Source organism: Suncus etruscus, chromosome 10 (genome assembly GCF_024139225.1).
Source record: "Suncus etruscus isolate mSunEtr1 chromosome 10, mSunEtr1.pri.cur, whole genome shotgun sequence".
Lineage (NCBI taxonomy): Eukaryota > Metazoa > Chordata > Mammalia > Eulipotyphla > Soricidae > Suncus > Suncus etruscus.
The window spans coordinates 82,889,074-82,908,185 of NC_064857.1; the positions used below are offsets into that span (position 1 = coordinate 82,889,074).

Consider the following 19,112-nt stretch of genomic DNA (forward strand, 5'->3'; position numbering starts at 1 on the left):
TTTTTTTGGGCCACACCCGGCGGTGCTCAGGGGTTACTCCTGGCTGTCTGCTCAGAAATAGCTCCTGGCAGGCACGGGGGACCATATGGGACACCGGGATTCGAACCAACCACCTTTGGTCCTGGATCGGCTGCTTGCAAGGCAAACGCCGCTGTGCTATCTCTCTGGGCCCAGAACTATTTTCTTAGAGCGAGTGGTCACTATTTTCCTTGTTGGTCTATAACACCTCCTTCTCTCCCTCCCTGATTCTGCCTTTGGAACAGCACCTGGTAAGCATTTCCAGATTTAGCAGGGAGGCCAGCCTTTTCACAAGCAGATACTGGTTGCTGTGCCTAGCAAGTAAGAAGACAAGACATCTGTCTAAATCAGGCATCTGTCTAAACCAGAGATCCTCAAACTATGACCACATGTGGTCCCTCCGAGGACATTTATCCAGCCCACTGGATTTTATTGGGGGGGGAAAGGGACACTGGGTGTCCAGTGGCCCTCAGGGTTCTGCACTCAGAAATTACTTCTGGCAAGCTATGGGGACCATAAGGAATGCCAGGGATTGAACCCAGGTCGGCTGCATGCAAGGCAAACACCCTACCTGCCGTATTATCGTTCCAGCCCCTCACAGGGTATTTTTGCCACCACTGCCTGTCCTGCTTAGCAGTCAATTTGTCCTGGGCCCAGAGCACATGTGTGGGATGTGTACCGCACTGACTATTCCCTTCTGTCTTCTCAACTCGTCTCGGTATTGAGCAGAGATCCTCAAAGTATGGCCCGTGAGCCACTGTTGTTCATTATTTTTTTAAAGTATAGTCTGGCCCTCCAATAGTCTGAGGGACAGTGAACTGGCCCTGTTTAAAAGTTTGAGGGTTGGGGTCGGAGCAATAGCATAGTGGTAAGGCATTTTGCCTTGCTCGCAGCCAACACAGGATGGACCTCAGTTCAAATCCCTGCATTCCATATGGTCCCCCAAGCCTGTCAGGAGCAACTTCTGAGCACAGAGCCAGAAGTAACTCCTGAGCGCTGCCAGGTGTAACTCCCTATAAACAAACAAACAAACAAATAAAAAGTTTGAGGATCCCTGATCTACACAATAAGACTTCCTGACCAAGAAAGGACTGGAATGAACTTGACCCAAGGCATGCAGTTTTCTGCTCTTTGGTCCCTACAGGAAAGGAACTTAGGAAACATTACTGCTTGGAAGAATGCTGATCCTCAGACCAGATTCAAGTCAGTAGTGAAAAGAATAAAGAAAAGCCAAGTGGGGGACCGGAGAGATAGCACAGCAGTAAGGCATTTGCCTTGCAAGCAGCCAATCCAGGATGGACGGTGTTTCGAATCCCGACATCCCATATGGTCCCGTGCCTGCCAGGAGTGATTTCTGAGCACAGAGCCAGGAGTAACACCTGAGCGCTGCCAGGTGTGACCCAAAAAAACAAACAAACAAACAAAAAAAAAAAAGCCAAGTGGAGAAAGAACTTTCTTCTTTTAAAAAGATGATCTTTTGGGGCCGGAGAGATAGCATGGAGGTAAGGCATTTGCCTTTCATGCAGGAGGTCATCGGTTCAAATCCCGGCATCCCATATGGTCCCCCGTGCCTGCCAGGAGCAATTTCTGAGCCTGGAGCCAGGAATCACCCCTGAGCACTGCTGGGTGTGACCCAAAAACCACAAAAAAAAAAAAAAAGATGATCTTTTGGGCTCGGAGAGATAGCACAGTGGTGTTTGCCTTGCAAGCAGCCGATCCAGGAACTAAGGTGGTTGGTTCGAATCCCGGTGTCCCATATGGTCCCCCGTGCCTGCCAGGAGCTATTTCTGAACAGACAGCCAGGAGTAACCCCTGAGCACCGCCGGGTATGGCCCAAAACCCCCCCCCCAAAAAAAAAAAAAAAAAAGATCTTTTAAAAAGGTCTCATCTGGACCATTAAAAATAACTCTTCATAAACAACTTTGTCACTGTGTATATATCTCATGATGATTCCAATTTAAACTATTCCAAAATTAATTTTTTAAATATGCTCTGACAAAGTATATTTAAATTGAGATATGGCAATATTCTGCTGTTCTCTGTCTTCCAAGCTGAAAAGGCTGGATAACAATCTGTACTGTTTCTTACCCCCAGGTGGAAATTGCAAAGTAAATATTCTTTTTAAACTTTGAAAATAAAGTTTGAAGGAACTCAAGGTTCTGTAGGCGTTTGTCATCTTCCCTTCCAGAAGCCCGAGTGAGATGAGAACTGTTTGCTGTCCTTTGAAGAGTCTGTTTTACTGGCTTGAGCAGCTCTCCAGAATTCCTGCCTGAAAACCCGATGCTTTGGGAGGATAACAAATTATCCCCTAAAAGAACACAGCCCTTTCTTTTTGTCTCAGCAACGGAAATTGGAGGAATGCTCCATTTTACGGGTCTTGTCACCAAATTTCTGAGTGACCTGCAGGCCTTTCTGGGGAATCCCTTCTTCTCAAGTTCAACTCCTTAATTCAGTCACCTCCTTTTGCTGCTCTGAAACCCCCCACCCCCAATGCTACAGATGCTAAGCATCATCCCCAATGAGGCTTCTGTGCTTTCAACTCAGTCCTAAGAGCAATTGCTCAAAAGTCCCCAATACTGCACCTTCCTGCTCTGGGATGGAACGATCATGGAAAAGTAATAGAAATGACTCCCTGAGGTGCCAATGATCAAAGTACAAGGGGGCGGGTTGTGTGGAAGAAACAATCCCATGCAGTTCCCTTCGCTCCTGCACACAGCGAGATGCTCCTGCACACAGCGAGATGCTCCTGCACACAGCGAGATGCTCCTGGCCAGCAGCCACAGCTCCTAGTGAGGTCCAGCTTCAGCGGCCACTGATTGTTCTGTCCAACTTCCGTCACCAGCTATGCAGGATCTCAGGGCTGAGTCCACGCTGCACAAGCAATCCCCGCCTGCTTGCCACTTGTGGGGGACAGGCACACTGGCAAGGTGTGCCGAGCCAGAACTCCACTGCTGCGATTTTCCCTCATTTCCACGATGTTCCTGAGCCCCCACTTGTACCTTCTGAGCTCACTGGCCTTTCTGCTAGTATCTGCTGCAGCCTTCATGAAGTCCTCCTTTTAGTCCACCAACCTCAGCTTCACTAGGGATTTGATACATCTGCAGTTCTGCCCATCAATGCTCTCAAGCATGAACTCAAAGTAAATTACACCTACTAAAAACTAGGTGAAATCCTCCCCTCCCATGCCCTCCCCTATTAATTAAAAATAGCTGAGGGTCGGAGCAATAGTACACTCTCCTTGCACAGCTAACTTGGGTTCAATCCCCAGCATCCCATATGGTCCCCTGTGCACTGCCAGAGGTAATTCCTGCGTGAAGAGCCAAGAGTAAGCCCTGAGTAATACCAGGTGTGCCTCCCTACAGAGAAATCTAGTAAGAAATTCATACTACTTGGGTTGCAATATTGGAGCTAGAGCACAATGTACACCATGGGTAAAAATTGATCTAACGTTGTCTTCTGCTTGAACTAAAGTGAGCAATAGCCATCACTCCTGGTAAGAACCCATGCAGGCTGAGGGGCGCGAGGGGAGCCCATGGAGAGCTCAGCTTTAGAGTACCTGCCTTGCAAGGAGGCCCAAGATTCGAGCTCCAGCCCCACAAAAACAGCAAACGTGATCAAAACCCATTCCAGCAAGGCAGGGCCAAAAGCCAGCAGAATGAGATTCCATTTAAGTCAGGTTATTCCCCTTTATCTTACCTCAGCTGCTCTCAAGAGCAGCACCCATAGCAAAAGGCTCTAAAACAAGGCCTTAAGGAAATTTCTTTCTCTCTGAATCCAAGAAAAGAATAGTTACCTGCAGGCACCAATATGTCTAGGTTTCATCTGGAAGGTAGTGTGAAAGAACCATTTCAAACAAGCGGAAAACATTTTCTAATTGTAAACTGTACAAGTGGAACAAAAAAGTCTGCAGAGACATAAGCAAGCCAGGATGCTTTGATAGATGGAGGCTTTGTTCTTCGTACTTCCTCATTCTCCTTTCAAGCAAAGATAACTTAGGAGAGTCATGCGAGGTTAGTTAATATGTTCCTAACATTGTGTCAGCCCCCACCGCCCACCCCAGCCACCCAAAAAATAAGAAAAAAAATCTGAAAAAGTCAAATTTGAGGCCAGGTTAATATGCTTTATTTGGAGTTTAGCCCCATAAAAATGGCATGTGGGCCTGGAGAGATAGCACAGCGGCGCTTGCCTTGCAAGCAGCCGATCCAGGACCAAAGGTGGTTGGTTCGAATCCCGGTGTCCCATATGGTCCCCCGTGCCTGCCAGGAGCTATTTCTGAGCAGACAGCCAGGAGTAACCCCTGAGCAATGCTGGATGTGGCCCAAAAACAAAAACAAAAACAAAACAAAACAAAAAAATGAAAATAAAAATGGCATGTGGTCACTGTATCTTACCCCAAGGAGTCACAGGAGTCTCTGTGAAGTGTCTGGTGATTTCTATTCCAAAGAGCAGAGGGTCTGTATAGTCCTCTCTCAAATCTCAAGGGTTCTAGTTGCAGGAGAATGGGGCTGCAGTAAAGCTAATGCAAATATATTTTTATCTAGCTCCAACACACACAAAGACCACCGGCAAAACATTTTGGGAATAGACACAGCTAATGCTAGGGAGAATCTCTGACAATGAAATTTGCTAACAACATCGAATCCCCAACACATCCAGAAACTAAGCTGGGAGCTGCTCCAGGTACCATCTAATTAACTGAGGCAGAGAGAAAAAGAAAATAATCCTCAGAAATAATCGTTGTTTAAATACACTCTATTTTATTTTGTTTTAAAATAGTTTTAACCTTTATACTACAGACTTATTTCAAAAAACAGAAAATCTTATCTTGCACCAAAAAATATATATATAACACTCTGTTTTATTATTTTTTTTCTCCAAAGACCATTAAATACTAAATGGAAACAAAAAACTAAGTATAATGAATGTAAAGCAGAACCAAATTTCATTTTAAAAACTAGAGTTGCACATTGTCAAACATTACTTCTAAGCAAAGATCTGTGGTTGCTGCAGTGAGTCCCCCCCGGCACCACCACCGCCGCCGCCCACTCCAGCAAACAGCACATTTGCAAGCTACCAAGTGCATTGGTTCCTGGCCATACAATGGCCACCATTTAATTTTCACGGTAAGAGGAGCCAAAGGTTCCAAATGACCTTTGTGCTCGTTAGAAAACAAAACCACAAAAATATTTCCTAGTTATCCAGTGATTTTTTCTTTTTTTTCTTTAAGATATCACTACCTTTTAAAAGTTGTTAAAAGAAAAAGAAGTACGTAGTGTTTTAAATAAAATGGAAAAAAAATACAACAGCATTGGACTAAAATACGTGATTATTTTAAACAAACAGTGCACAATCTGAGGAAGTTTGGTTAGGGCGCAATCATGTTTCTATATACATGGAAGTCACATCATACACAGACTGGAAACAGGGAGTCAGGGCTCTTGGCTTTTAAAAAAAAAAAAAAGAAAAACAGAAAAGAAAAGAAAGGAAGGTAAAAGAAAGAAAAAAATTTTTTTGTTTAAACTGAAAGACAAAAGCGTGTCCCCAGCTTTATTCTTTTTTTTCCAAAACTTTGTGACTTAGTATAAAAAGCAGGCAACAAATTCATTTTTAAGTTCCCTATGAAGCTAATCTGCTAAAGTTAACAACAGACTAAATTAGCAAATCAGACGGCCCATATTCACAATTGATCATAAGAAAAGCTGAGTTCATGTGCTACTCAATTATAAAGGGAAATGGAGTCATTTCAGCCTGCCCCTTTCATCAAAATGAAATAGCAACTATGGGAAGGTGGCACTACCATGCTAAGGACTGGGCAGGGATGGGTTCAGCAGCTGCTGTGAACTCCATGGATCCTGGGGGCTGTGCAGGGAGCACATCAGGACCTGGGTGCATGCATCAACCACATCAGCAGAGATCTCACTGTGAACTTACTCCTGCAAAGCACAGTTTGTACCAAACCAAAACTTCCACGTGTTTTTTTTTTTTGTTTGTTTTTTCGTTTTTCTTTAAGAGAAAAAAAAAAGATCCTTTTAGCAGAAAATTCCAAATGTCACAGCAGATGTTTACCACAGGACTTTTTATCTTCCACATCTGTCAGATAAATGCTCTACTCTTCTGAATCTAGCAAGGAAGGAAGAGTGGAAGCAGGTCGGTGGCAGAGCTCAACCTCACAGAGGAATGACCTTGCCATCCCGGCCCTGCCCCTTTTGGCATCTTCATTTCTAAATCTGTTTTGGTGCGTCAGGTGGTCAGGGAGAGGCGAGCGCCAATAGGTGATGGTGAGGTACAACCTGGCATTGAAGGAAAAGGCCAGAAAAGTTTTGATTACAAACTCTGCCCTGCTCCCAGTCCACAGGACACACAGCAGACCCAAAGAGTTCTCCTTCAAAGTGAGCTTTCAGGAACTAAAGAAAATCTGCCCTGGGAAACCACCAACTGTATGAAATTGGACAAACATACTATTAACGTAAGAACAGAGAATGTAAAAACATTCTGCAAAGGGGGCTCCACCCTGATTCCAGGGAGAGAAAAATAAGCTGCAAACACTTCAAGTCATAGAGTTCACTATTCTTTTCTAAATGTTTTTCCTGGAAAACACAGACCAGAAATTGGACATTTCTGCTTTGTCTACTATTTTCATTCAAGTCAAAAACAATGTGTAACAGTGAGAGTCAATAAATTAATCCTAAAAAAAAATGCGAAGGCCCGAGGTCACCTGCAGTGACTCTGCCAAAGGTCCTCGCTGGCTCCGGCCTCTGGGTCTTTGGTTTTTGTCTAGAATCATGGCCACGTGAGATACTTGCTATCGGAGGTGCTAAAACTGGAGGCTCATGAGCTTTTGAAAGCCTGATCTATTAAAAGTAGACTGGCAGGAAGAGGAAAAGTTGGAAGAAGAAAAAAAAAAAGGAGAAGAAGAGAGGCCACATCAGATGGGATGCTTGCAGAGAAGCTCAAAAAACAAACACTAGCTTAAATGCATCCTCGAAGAGCAGAGGTATCGGGCCGAGAGAACGGAAGCAGAGAGAAGGGCAGGCAGGTGCACGCGGGGGGTGTCCCATCCAGATCAGCAGCACCCACCCCGCACAGTGCCAGATGCAGAACAGGCACTTGGTTAAATGTGTGTCCACTGGATGAGAACCGAAGACGTGGCAGTTCTCATGTTGTCCTGGGAAGGAAGCGCTACCAAGGTATTTGGGATAGTTAGGAAGGCAGGCAAAGGACGAGACCAGTGAGATCTGGTAAAAACAGAGACAAGAACAAAGGACGAAGAAGCCAACAGAAGCCACAGCAGAAACCAAAGGCAAGGTCTTCTGAGCTGCTCTCACTGCACTCCTGGTGCACAGTACATAGTACTGTAGTACTGTAACTCTAGGTATTGCTTGTAAAATGATTCACCAGTGACTCTAACATGTTACAGGGGGAGGGAGTAACTCTTGCCACCAAGTTAATCAGTGGCGTTTCCTGAACCCCCTGAGGCCCTTATAACCCTCTGCCATTCCTTTCAAATACCCCAAAGCCTCCAGGACCCAGAATGTGTTTTGCATGTGGTCTCTGGTGGTCAATTTAAAGTTTTCTACTTTAGAAAGTAGAAGGGAGTTGGGGGACAAAGCCACACAGAGCATCATTGTGAAATGCTATCTCAGCATTCAACAGTGGTAGGTCCTGAAGGAAAGACCAGCTGGGGAAAGGAGCCTTTTTATTCTCAAGCTTACAAGTGTCCACTGCCTCTGTCAACTAGCCTAGCAGTGTTTTTCCCATTATTTGAGTCAACCAGGAAAAAAAAAAAGGTGAGGGAGAAAAAAGATTTCCTATTGATCTCTTAGTACTCTCTTCTGACTGCCCAGAAAGTCTCATGGTGGGTGGGTATCAAGTCAAAGACAGTTTCCAGATAGTCAGAAATTATTGCAACAAAGAGACCAACTTAGCGCCCTTAGCAATATTCAGACACACAAAGAGACATGTCAGTTATCTGTGCCATAGGAAGTCAGCCAGGGGCAAAGTCTAGAAAGGCAGAAGACTGAAGCTTTTAGAAACAGTAAGACTTCTGTCTTCTATTTTTAAGGACAGGTTTTCAAATGCACATGCCCTACTCAGTGCCCTAAGGACCTAACTAATGTGTGTGCAAATGCCCTAAGGTGGGAGTGCCAATGGGTGGGCTGACAGTGGTCAAGTCTAGATTTTTATGTTATTACACAGAAAAAATAAATACAAGGTTCAAAAAGTGAAGTTCATTTTACCTGGTGATTAAAACAGCCTAAAAGGGAGGCAAAATTTTCCTAAGCTTACCAAGTAAAATGAAGTTGCCTAATGAAACTGATCATTCTCATATACCTACTGAGGAAAACAAGAAAATTTCTCTGTGATAAGTTACTTTCCTAAATGACTTCTTTTAGTTAAAAAAACAAACAAACACAAACAAACAAACAAACAAAAATGGGAGGAGGGAATTTTCCATGAGTTTCAATTATACAAATGCCACACACAGCTTCTGAGGCTGAAGCTGGAGGACAATGAGCTTCCATGTCAGGAAGAGGAGGTGAGGTGGGAAGGAGCAGTGCAGAGGCCCATGGTGCTTTCACAGCAGGTATTTCCGCCTGCTATCCTCATCCAAGGTCAGGTCAACCACCTCAGTGGGTGAGGCCCAAGTCTGCTGTGGGGTGACGGCAGTCCATGACTGTGTTTGCCGGCTGCTCACATATGGCGGGCCTGAGCCATGCTTCCACGAGGAGACGCTCTGGATCACACCTCCGCGAGGATGGACACACCTGCAGTGGGGACGGACCAACAGCAAAGGCACCATCAGTGAAGCTGCAAAGGTGTGAGGGCAGTTGCCTGCCAACAGAACTGGCCAACACTTTATATGTGTCTGTAAGATAGCTGACTCTCACATCAAAGACCCTTCCTTGCGGCCACCATCTTCCCCCCAAAACTCTGGTCTCCTATGCATCTTCACCCCAGTTCTGCTTTAGAATGGCCAAGCAGTTCTATCAGTCATTTTTAAGCCAGTGACTGGTAAAGACTGGAGGTTTCTCTGAAACCTCTCAAAGCTATCATTGGGAAATTCAGTCCAGAGCCTGAGATATAGTACAGTGGGCTAAAGGCATGTGCCTTGCAAAGGACTGACCGAGGTTTGATCCATGGCACACTGAGCACCCTCTCACCAGGAGTGAATAGAATAAGCCCTGAGCACCACCAGATGTGCCCCCCCCCCAAAAAGGAACTTCAAGCCAGGATAATGTAAATTTAGAGCAAAAGTAATTTGCCTGAACAATTTTTATCTGAACAAATGGGCAGTAGGAAACACAGGTAAAACATGTTTTAAAAAATAAAATCCTGTGCAATATTTGGTAATAAATATCTTCCAAGACAGTCACAGCAATATCCTTTCACAGATCGAATTTCTCAAAGGCAGTAAGTACTGGGTCATGTCTAGAGGATCAATTTCCCTTAGGCTGAAGGTCACAATAGAAATGCTTGGCCTGCTCTGCAGAATCGTTTATGACTAAGGCTAAGCATTCAGTTTAAATTCTCCAAGAGTCCTAGCAGGAACAGAACTGCCTTGTGTGGGGAAAAAAAGAAAAAGAAAATCCCACCAAGAGTTCAATGAAAGAAAATTGTTTCAGAAGCGCTGATGTAACAAAGTTCAACTTAATCAAATGACAGGCTGTGTGTGTGCCTCCCTCCAGGATGAATAAATGAGTACGTTTTGACTCAAATGAAAAAATGGCAAATAGCTCCCGATAAATAGATTGTGAGTAGAAATAAGTTGCCCACTTGTCCTTATCCAAGTGCTATGCAAGTGCGAAGGGATAGTAGTGGATCCTGAGCAGTGATTCTGGCCATCAAATACAATGAATGATGCTGGCTTGCTTGAGAATTCAACTTTGTTTCAATGTTATCCTATACCAACTGCTTCAGAAAACATTAGCGAGTATGAGGCCCTGGGTTCAGTCCTAGCATCCACATGACACTTCCCCAAAACACAAGGACAAAAGGAAATCAATGATGGACATGGTTTAGCTGAAGTTCTTCCCTCAAAAAACCTGAAGATTCTAAAAAGAGGTCTTGCTCATAAAGGCTAGTCAGTACCAAGAGGAACAAACAAGCCTCCAGCGTCGAGCATAGGTCGGAATATGAATGTTACAGAACCAAAAGGTTCATCAGCTGTTCCCAAATAGGCTACTCAGCTACTAACCCACACTCTACCAGTATAAATGGTCTAGAAAAGCACATCCTGGTAAGGAACATGGGCTGGGAAGCCAACTCAGAAGGCTAGAAGGCAGGTTTTGCATGCAGGAGAGTCAGTCAGGTCCTTGGCACCTCATGGCACCCTGAGCACCACCAGATGTGGGCCACCAAAAACAATAAATGAAACTTAAGGAACTTAAGGTCCAAATACTAAATCAAATGCATTCAATCAACAAAATGAACTCAGATCAACTGACTATGCAGCTGTGGAAAAATGCCAGCCAAAAGACCCACTTAACAAGAGAACCAATTTAAAAGTAATTCATCAAAAGTTCCAAAGCCTATCTGTACAAACACTAACTGGAGTAAAAGCTGGCTAGATTTTCCAGTCACCCCTGAACCAGGGAAGCCATCTACGAAACATCCAAAGTTGTCTATGACATCACCTGGAAGCAATTCTCTACCAGGGAAGACCCTACTGCTGCTCTGACATCGATTTACTCAAGAGAATCTTCCCTTAACACTGAAAAGATTTAAACAACAATAACGACCTGCATACTGGACAGGGTTTTCTGCATTGCCCTTTAATTCTGAGTTGAATTTAGACACCACTCCGCACCATCCTGACTTCAATGTAGGATATACAGATTCCAGGACCTTCAATACAGAAACAGAATACCAACAACAGAGACTGTGAAAAATATAACTGTATGGGCACTACAGACAATGACCAGGATTGGACAAACTAGTTTGCCTGGAGCCTAGGAATGGTCTTATGTCAGGAAACTTCAGGGATAAGGTCTCCTTGTACTTAGGCCAAAAGTTTTTCCTTTCCATGACCCCCATACTTTGGTGGGCCCATGCAGACGATAATTGCCACTCTAACATTGTTTATTTATACAGTGCTCCTTTGACTCTAAACCTTTAAGAAAGCACTAGTAAAAATATCTGGAACTGCAAAAAAAAAAAAAATGTTTACATTAGTGTTAACATATATGCTTTTAGTAAAACTAGCATTCTGGGGGATAAAGGAGGGAGAAAGGGATATATGCTTGGGAGCATGGATGAAGGGAGGACAACACTGGGGGTGATGGATATTCCCCTGATTCAATGTTAATATGTACCTAAAATACTACTGTGAAAGATATGTAAGTCATTATGATCAAAAAATTGTGTTTTATTTAGAAATGTTCTTTGACTTACATGTATTATTATATTATATTAATTATATGTTATGTTACTATATTATGTTATGTCAGTTTGCCTCAATATGTTAATCAATTTTGTCTCTTGAATAAATTCTTTTTTTTTTGTTTTTGTTTTTGTTTTTGGGCCACACCCAGCGGTGCTCAGGGGTAACTCCTGGCTATCTGCTGAGAAATAGCTCCTGGCAGGCACGGGGGACCATATGGGACACCGGGATTCGAACCAACCACCTTAGGTCCTGGATCGGCTGCTTGCAAGGCAAACGCCGCTGTACTATCTCTCCAGGCCCTTGAATAAATTCTTACAGTAAAAAAAAAAAAAGCTGGCTAGAAATTCAGCAAGAATTTGGAGAATAGACAGTTTCAAAGAGACCTAACTAACATGTAACCTTTGACAGAATTCCTGGGAAAACCTCTGAAGTACACAAGGTTTCTAGACCCTAGTATTACTCTGCAGCTCCCCAAGTATACGGTGTTATATTCAGGAGAATGGCTTTAAAATGGTCTGATTCTATCTGCTCATTTCACTGCCAAGATAAGCAAGGTCAGAACACAACAATCAGGGGCTTAAGCAAGTTAATCAATCACATAAGCAGATTTAATCAGGTCTACACTGGGGAGCTCATGTCCCAATAAGTAACTCAGCCTTCATCAACTACACCTTATATATTGTGTTTGCTCCTAGTCAGTCAATAAATAACAGGTTCTACATAATGTTCAGTACATAAGAGTGAGAATTGAGAGACAGCACTGGCTCCTAACAGGACAGGCAGATTAAGCACTCTTACTACCTGAATAGCTTTATTTGACTATCAAATAGTTTCAGTTACAAAACAACAGCAAAAACAAGCAACCCCATATGGGATGGGGCCAGAGCAAAAGTTTGCCAGGAATAATTTCTGAGGGCAGAGCCAGGTGTAACCTGAGTGTCGATGGATGTGGCCAAAAAACGAAACAAGTAAACAAAAATAAAACAAACAAACAAAAGGAATGAGGGGCTGGAGAGATAACACAGCATTAGGGTGTTTGCCTTGCATGTGGCCGATCCAGGACAGACAGTGGTTCAAATCCCCTGAGCCTGCCAGGAGCGATTTCTGAGCGCAGAGCCAGCAGTAACCCCTGAGCTCCACTGGGTGTGACCCAAAACCAGAGAGGAGGGAGGAGGGAGGAGGGAGGGAGGGAGGGAGGGAGGGAGGGAGGGAGGGAGGGAGGGAGGGAGGGAGGGAGGGAGGGAGGGAGGGAGGGAGGGAGGGAGGGAGGGAGGGAGAAGGAAGGATCAAAAATACTGTTGAAGCAGGTACATCTCTTTCCTAAATAGTGCTTTATTTACAGACTAAAATAACAAAAAGAGCAAAAACATTCACAAGGAAATGTGTACAAATGATTAGTAGAAGTGTAAAAGTTTGGGCACAAGACTCCCATTTGTATAAAGCAACTCCCATAAAACACAGATTTTCATGGAGTAACACGTTACTTTTCCATAACATGTTGCTGGTGTTTAACAGGTTCAGTACTGTCATAACACAGATACAGGCTGTGTACTCACAAAGCGTTTAATCGACATGTGATAGGTATATAAAACCTAACCCAGAGCCATATATTTTGAGTCTTTACAGTCAAAACTATGTTTACGTCTTTCTTTGAAAATGATTGGGGAAAAAAAACTGAACATTTTGTTTTGAGTTTTGTTTTGAGTTTTGTTTCGATTTTTGGGTGGTTTGGAATGGGGAAGAACCACACCCAGTGGTGCTCAGGGCTTACTTCTGGTTCTACACTCAGGGAATCACCCTGAAATATTTGGGGACCAGATGAGATATCAGAAATCGAAGCCAGGTCAGCCAGAGCAAAGCAAGTGCTCAATCCCCTGTACTCTTACTCTGGCCCTACAAAAAAGGTTTTATTTTTGCGGGGTGTTTTTTTTGTTTTGTTTTGTTTTTTGTTTTTTGAGGGGGGAGGTCACACCTGGCAGCGCTCAGGGGTTACTCCTGGCTCTGTGCTCAGAAATCACTTCTGGCTTGAGGGACTATACGGATGTCGGGGTCCAACCCAGGTCTGTCCTGGGTTAGCCAAGTGTAAGGCAAATGCACTACCGCTGTGTTACCACTCCGGCCCCCAGTAGTAAGTTTTGATGTAAAAACTTCTTGCACTTCACAGTAACCAATAAAAGGAGAAACTTCACAGTGGAAAAGAAGAGAAAACACAAAGAGGCCAGGTTCTGATGGCCAGTTTCTGATAGTTGACATACCAAGAAAACAGCATTAAAGATTCATTATTTTTTTTGCTCTCCTTTACAGAGTCCAAAGCTGACCTCTTAGATAACGTTCCTGCTTATTTTCCAAGCTGAAGATGAACTGAATCCTTGTGACCTTAGGGAAATGCTCACCTTAACATAGCTTAAGAGTTCATCTTGGCAACTGGTTCTAGGAAACAGTCTAAAAAGGCAATGTGAATACTTCCAATGTGAATACTTTTGCTGAGGGGTAAATCGACCTAAGCACCATAGGCATCAGTACCGAAGACTAGAGTGAAAAGATCACCATCTGCTAAAGTTTTCCAAAATAAGCACCAAAGAAATTAACTCCCCAAAACAAAACAAACAAAAAAACCTACATTCTACAAATTCATCTTCTAAGGATAATCACTGATGAGGTTGGTAGAAGTAAGAAAAAAGAACCAAGGCCAGTGAAAAATACTGGCATGGGGGCCGGAGAGATAGCATGGAGGTAAGGCATTTGCCTTTCATGCAGAAGGTCATTGGTTCGAATCCCGGCGTCCCATATGGTCTCCCGTGCCTGCCAGGAGCAATTTCTGAGCATGGAGCCAGGAATAACCCCTGAGCACTGCCGGGTGTGACCCAAAAACCACAAAAAAAAAAAAAACAAAAAAAAAAAAACACCACAAAAAAAAAAAAGAAAAGAAAAATACTGGCATGAAGGGCCATTTAAACTTCTTGCAAAATTAATCAGGCAGAAAAATTAGAGATGTTAGAAAAGTTTCCATCTCTCTGGCAAGTCTTGAAAATGGACTGTCCAAAAATTAACACCTGACAACAATAACATTCTAGTAATTTTAGAAAGTTATTATAGCAACAGAAAGTCATTAAAAAGGTACTCAACTATTAGTTTAAGAAGCAGGCTTTCTTGTCCTCAACTACCAGAAACACATCAAAAATCTAAAAGAACAAAGATATTAACATGAAAAAAATCCAAACAAACAGAAAGCCAAACGACTAAATAAAAAGAGATACATCACAAATAAGAACTACTGAGTTTAGAGGAAGGAAAATGCTTCTGATATGGAAAAATATGGCAACCCAAAGCAAGTTCAAGCAACCACAATCCCAAAGACAATAATTCACAAAACCCACATAATTCAGAAAACCCACATATAAGTAGAAGATGGGGAAACAAACAAACAAAAAAAAAAAACCCAGACAACTCAATCCAAACAAATCATCTAAACATGCAAATCAAATTAGAACAAAAAGATGTGGATCAAAACCTAAGACCTTTTTCCAAGTGATAACCCTGCCAGAAGCCCATCAATACTTCAAAACTGTAATCTAGACCTGCAAAAGAAATACACTCCAAATGAGATGCAAGAGCCAAAAGGATAATTCTGAAGCAACCAACAAGAAGACTCTTTCTCCCCACCTCCCCTCAATTCTCAACTTCTTAATCTCAATGTATTTATTATCACTAACAGGTTTTTGGTTTTTGGGTTTTTTGGGGGTCACACTCGGTCAGGGTTACTTCTGGCTCTGAGCTCAGAAATCGCCTCTGACAAGCATGGGGGACCATATGGAATGCCAGGATTCGAATCACTGTCTGTCCTGAATTGGCTGTGTGCAAGGCAAATGCCCTACCGCTGTGCTATCTCTCTGGCCCCTATCAGGTTCTTAAAAAAAAAAAAAAAAAAAACGGGGGAGAGTGAAGTGCTGGACAGACCCAGGTTCGATCCCTGGCATCCCATATGGATCACTGAGCCTGCCAAGAGAGATTTCTAGTGCAGAGCCAGGAGTTACCCCTGAGAGCTACTGAGTGCTTATTTTTTAAACAGAGGAAGACGAAGAAGAAGAGGAAGAAAGAAGAAAGAAAATGGAGGGAGGGGAGGGGAGGGAGGGAAGAGGAAGGAGGGTGGAAGGAAGGAAGGAAGGAAGGAAGGAAGGAAGGAAGGAAGGAAGGAAGGAAGGAAGGAAGGAAGGAAGGAAGGAAGGAAGGAAGGAAGGAAGGAAGGAAGGAAGGAAGGAAGGAAGGAAGGACATGCCCCCCACCACCTTCCAATTCCTGAAATCAGAACTGAATTAAGTGAGACTCAGTTCTAAATCCATAGACCAAGATAAAAAGATTCCCTGAAAATTAGGCAATAGTAATCAGAATTCTTTCCAAGAGAGTTGGCCACCTCTGTGATTGCAATCTAGACAGCATCAACCACCGTGGGGACTACAAAATGGACTCTGATACATCATTGCTGGGGACTACAAAATGGACTCTGATACAACATTGCTCTTACAGTCAACCCTAAAACATCAGAAGAAAACATAACTTTATGCTTCAGAATGTGTAAGAAAAATCCTTGAAAGGAATAGATACCATGCTAGTCAAAATGTAGCAGAGTGATTAGCACAAACATGTCCACAGGGTAAGATGTCCAGCTGAATGGACCTAACAAACCCCAAAAAGATACACAAAAGGCAATTTGTGTCTCCATACTTTACATTTCAATGTCCAAGTTCTAATAGAAATATAATCATTTTAACTCAATTACTAAAAACACTGCCATTTAATAAAACTTCAAGACATCATGATGGAAGCAAATTTTAACAAAGAAGCTGGGAAGCTTGTAGAGTAGATCACTACAAAAACAAACAAACAGGCCGGAGAGATAGCATATAGGTAGGGCGTTTGTTTGCCTTGCATCCAGAAGGATGGTGGTTGGAACCCTGGCATCCCATATGGTCCCTTGAGCCTGCCAGGAGTGATTTCTGAGTGCAAAGCCAGGAGTAATCCCTGAGCACTGCCAGGTGTGACACCCCCCCCCCCAAAAAAAAATCCCAAAAAAACAAACAAACAAACCAGAGTTGGGATAGTCAATGGGTCAATGGATACTATAGTAAATAAAAGGCCTCAAAGACCAAGAGATTTGATACACATTGGGTTAACTTAAACCTACAATCTCCTATTTAATTAGAAATATACAACTGACAATGATTTCAAGTTAAGAATGGAAGCTGGTAAGTTGATAATGTACTCCTGGCACAATTAAAGACAATTTGATCTAAATAAATGGCAACAGGGTTTCATTTTAGTTAAGAGTTGAAATTGTTAATAGATAATAGAACTTGAAAGGGAGGATAACAACTTGTATAATGTTAGGAACCATGAGGAAATAAAACACATCAAGAAAAGAACCAGGAGTCTGTCTGGTTTCCTCATCAGACAAGTTAAGTCAATTTGAAGAAAACTTGAAAAGTGGAAGAGATGGGGCCAGAGCAATAATATAGTGGGTAGGGACACTTTCTTTATAAGCAGTCAACCCTGGCATTTCATGTGATCCCTGAGCACCACCAGGAATAATTCCTGAGTGCAGAGCAAGGAATAACCCCTGAGCAACACCAGTTGTGGCCCCAAACACAAAATAAAACACGGGGCCGGGCGGTGGCGCTAGAGGTAAGGTACCTGCCTTGCCTGCGCTAGCCTAGGATGGACTGCAGTTCGATCCCCGGCCGTCCCATATGGTCCCCCAGGCCAGGAGCGACTTCTGAGCGCATAGCCAGGAGTAACCCCTGAGCGTCACGGGGTGTGGCTCAAAAACCAAAAAAAAAAAAAAGATAAGACAAAATAACACACACACACACACACACACACACACACACAAATGAAAGGAAAAAGGAAAGAGACCTAACTTAAAATGAAGAAGTCATTATTAAAAGAAAGACAATAAAAAAGAACAAAACAAAGAAAAGACTGAATAAAGAAAATAAAGAGAAGATAAATAGCTGTGTGGGGGCATACTGATGGCATAAATAGAGGCTAGAAGATGAAGTTCTAAGTAATGCTAATTCTGATGAAGAAAATCTATCACCTTTGGGAAGAAGGCAGTTAAGCCATGAATCTGCTCTATATCCAGAATGTTCCTATTATATTTAAAAGCATCTGGGCTGAAGTGATAGCACAGTGGTTGGGCGTTTACCTTGCAAATCCGGGACAGACCCAGATTCTACCCCCAACATCCCGCATAGTCCCATAGGAGCGAGTTCTGAGTGCAAAGCCCAGGAGTAATTCCTGGGTGTCACCAGGCGTGGCCCCAAAGCAAAAATACAAACACCCCCCCCCAAATAAATAAAAACATCTCAGAAACCATCAGTTCTTGGGGGCAGAGCTTGGCTTGTATGCAGCTAACCTGGGTTTGATCCCTGACATCCCATATGTTCCCCTGATCACAACCAACGTGATTCCTGAGAGCAGTCAGGACTAACCCCTGAGCACTTCTGGGAGTGGCCTGAAAATCAAAAACTAAAGTATGATCAGCTCTTTTTTTTTTTTAAAGCCACACTCGGCATCGCTCGGGCAACTCCTGGCTCTGCATTCAGAAATCGCTCCTGGCAGGCTCGGAGACCAGATGGGATGCCAGGGATCAAACCTGGGTCTGTCCAGGATTGGTTGCATGCAAGGGAAATGCCCTACTGTTGTGCTATCACTCCGGCTACTTCTTTTATTTTTTTGGAAGAACCTGATAGGGATAATAAATACACTGAGGTTAAGAAGTTGAGAATTTTATATCCACATGTATTTTGTCCCACACTCCATTCCAAGGTTCACCTTCTACATAAGCTACAGAAGTAAATGCTAGTGAACTGCTAACCAAAGAGGAAAGTCAGACCTAAGAACAACTTAGTGCTCAAACTGTTAAACACCTATTTCAGGAAAATAGAAAATCAAAACATAGCTATTGTGGTATAGAAGATAAGTTGTTTACTATATAGTATAAGAACTTCCCATAGTCTAACTCTGTATACATAAAAGCATGACTGTCTTTTTGCTTATATTCCTTGGGAATAGCTCTGAGAGGGCTGAACCAATTCTTAGGAATGTATCTTTATCTTACAATAAGAGTCAGAGGGCTGGAGCAATACTGCAGGGGATAGGACCTTGCGAGTTGCTGACCCCAATTCTATCCCTGGTGCCCCATATGGTCCCCTGAGACTTGCAAGGAATGATCCGTGAGCACAGAGCTAGGAGTAAGTCCTTAGCACTTCTGGTTCTAACAACAACAAAATAATTAAATAAAAACAACTTTTTTAAATAAAACAAGAGTCAGCTTAAATTTTTTCTGCAAAGAATAAGCCAAAAAGTTAGCCTCCAGGGATAAAATGATTCCTGTTAAAACTTCTTGCTTCTGCAATGTGAGTGCAAAAACAATTGTAGTGAACAACCAGTTTTTATTCTTGTTTTTCCAAAAAAAACTTTGTTCATGAACACTAACATCTGAATTTCATATACTTTAGTTTTAAGACCTCATTCTTCCTTTTGTTTATTTTTTTCCTCCCATCATTTTAAAAATATAAAAATCTTTCTCAGCTTTTTGGGCCACACCAAAACAGGTAGATGACTGGGCTGAACTAAACAGAAGTCCATCACCTCCCTGGGGTTTGTTATCCTTTACCATAAAAAAAAAAAAAAAAGCCAAGGGCATAGCTTA

The 19,112-nt window shown here is 42.9% G+C and overlaps 2 protein-coding genes across 3 annotated transcripts in view; one reads left to right on the forward strand and one right to left on the reverse strand.

Moving 5' to 3' along the window:
- ATP5F1A (ATP synthase F1 subunit alpha) overlaps positions 1 to 19,112 on the forward strand; it is a 521,274-nt gene that overhangs the window by 357,418 nt on the left and 144,744 nt on the right. The gene's annotated exons all lie outside the window — the stretch shown is intronic.
- ARK2N (arkadia (RNF111) N-terminal like PKA signaling regulator 2N) overlaps positions 6,034 to 19,112 on the reverse strand; it is a 91,259-nt gene continuing 78,180 nt past the window's right edge. For both annotated transcript variants that reach the window (XM_049781563.1, XM_049781562.1), the window contains one exon: positions 6,034 to 8,783. In XM_049781563.1, the coding sequence (XP_049637520.1) occupies positions 8,594 to 8,783 (190 nt within the window). In that variant the 3' untranslated portion in view covers positions 6,034 to 8,593. The remainder of the gene's footprint in view (positions 8,784 to 19,112) is intronic.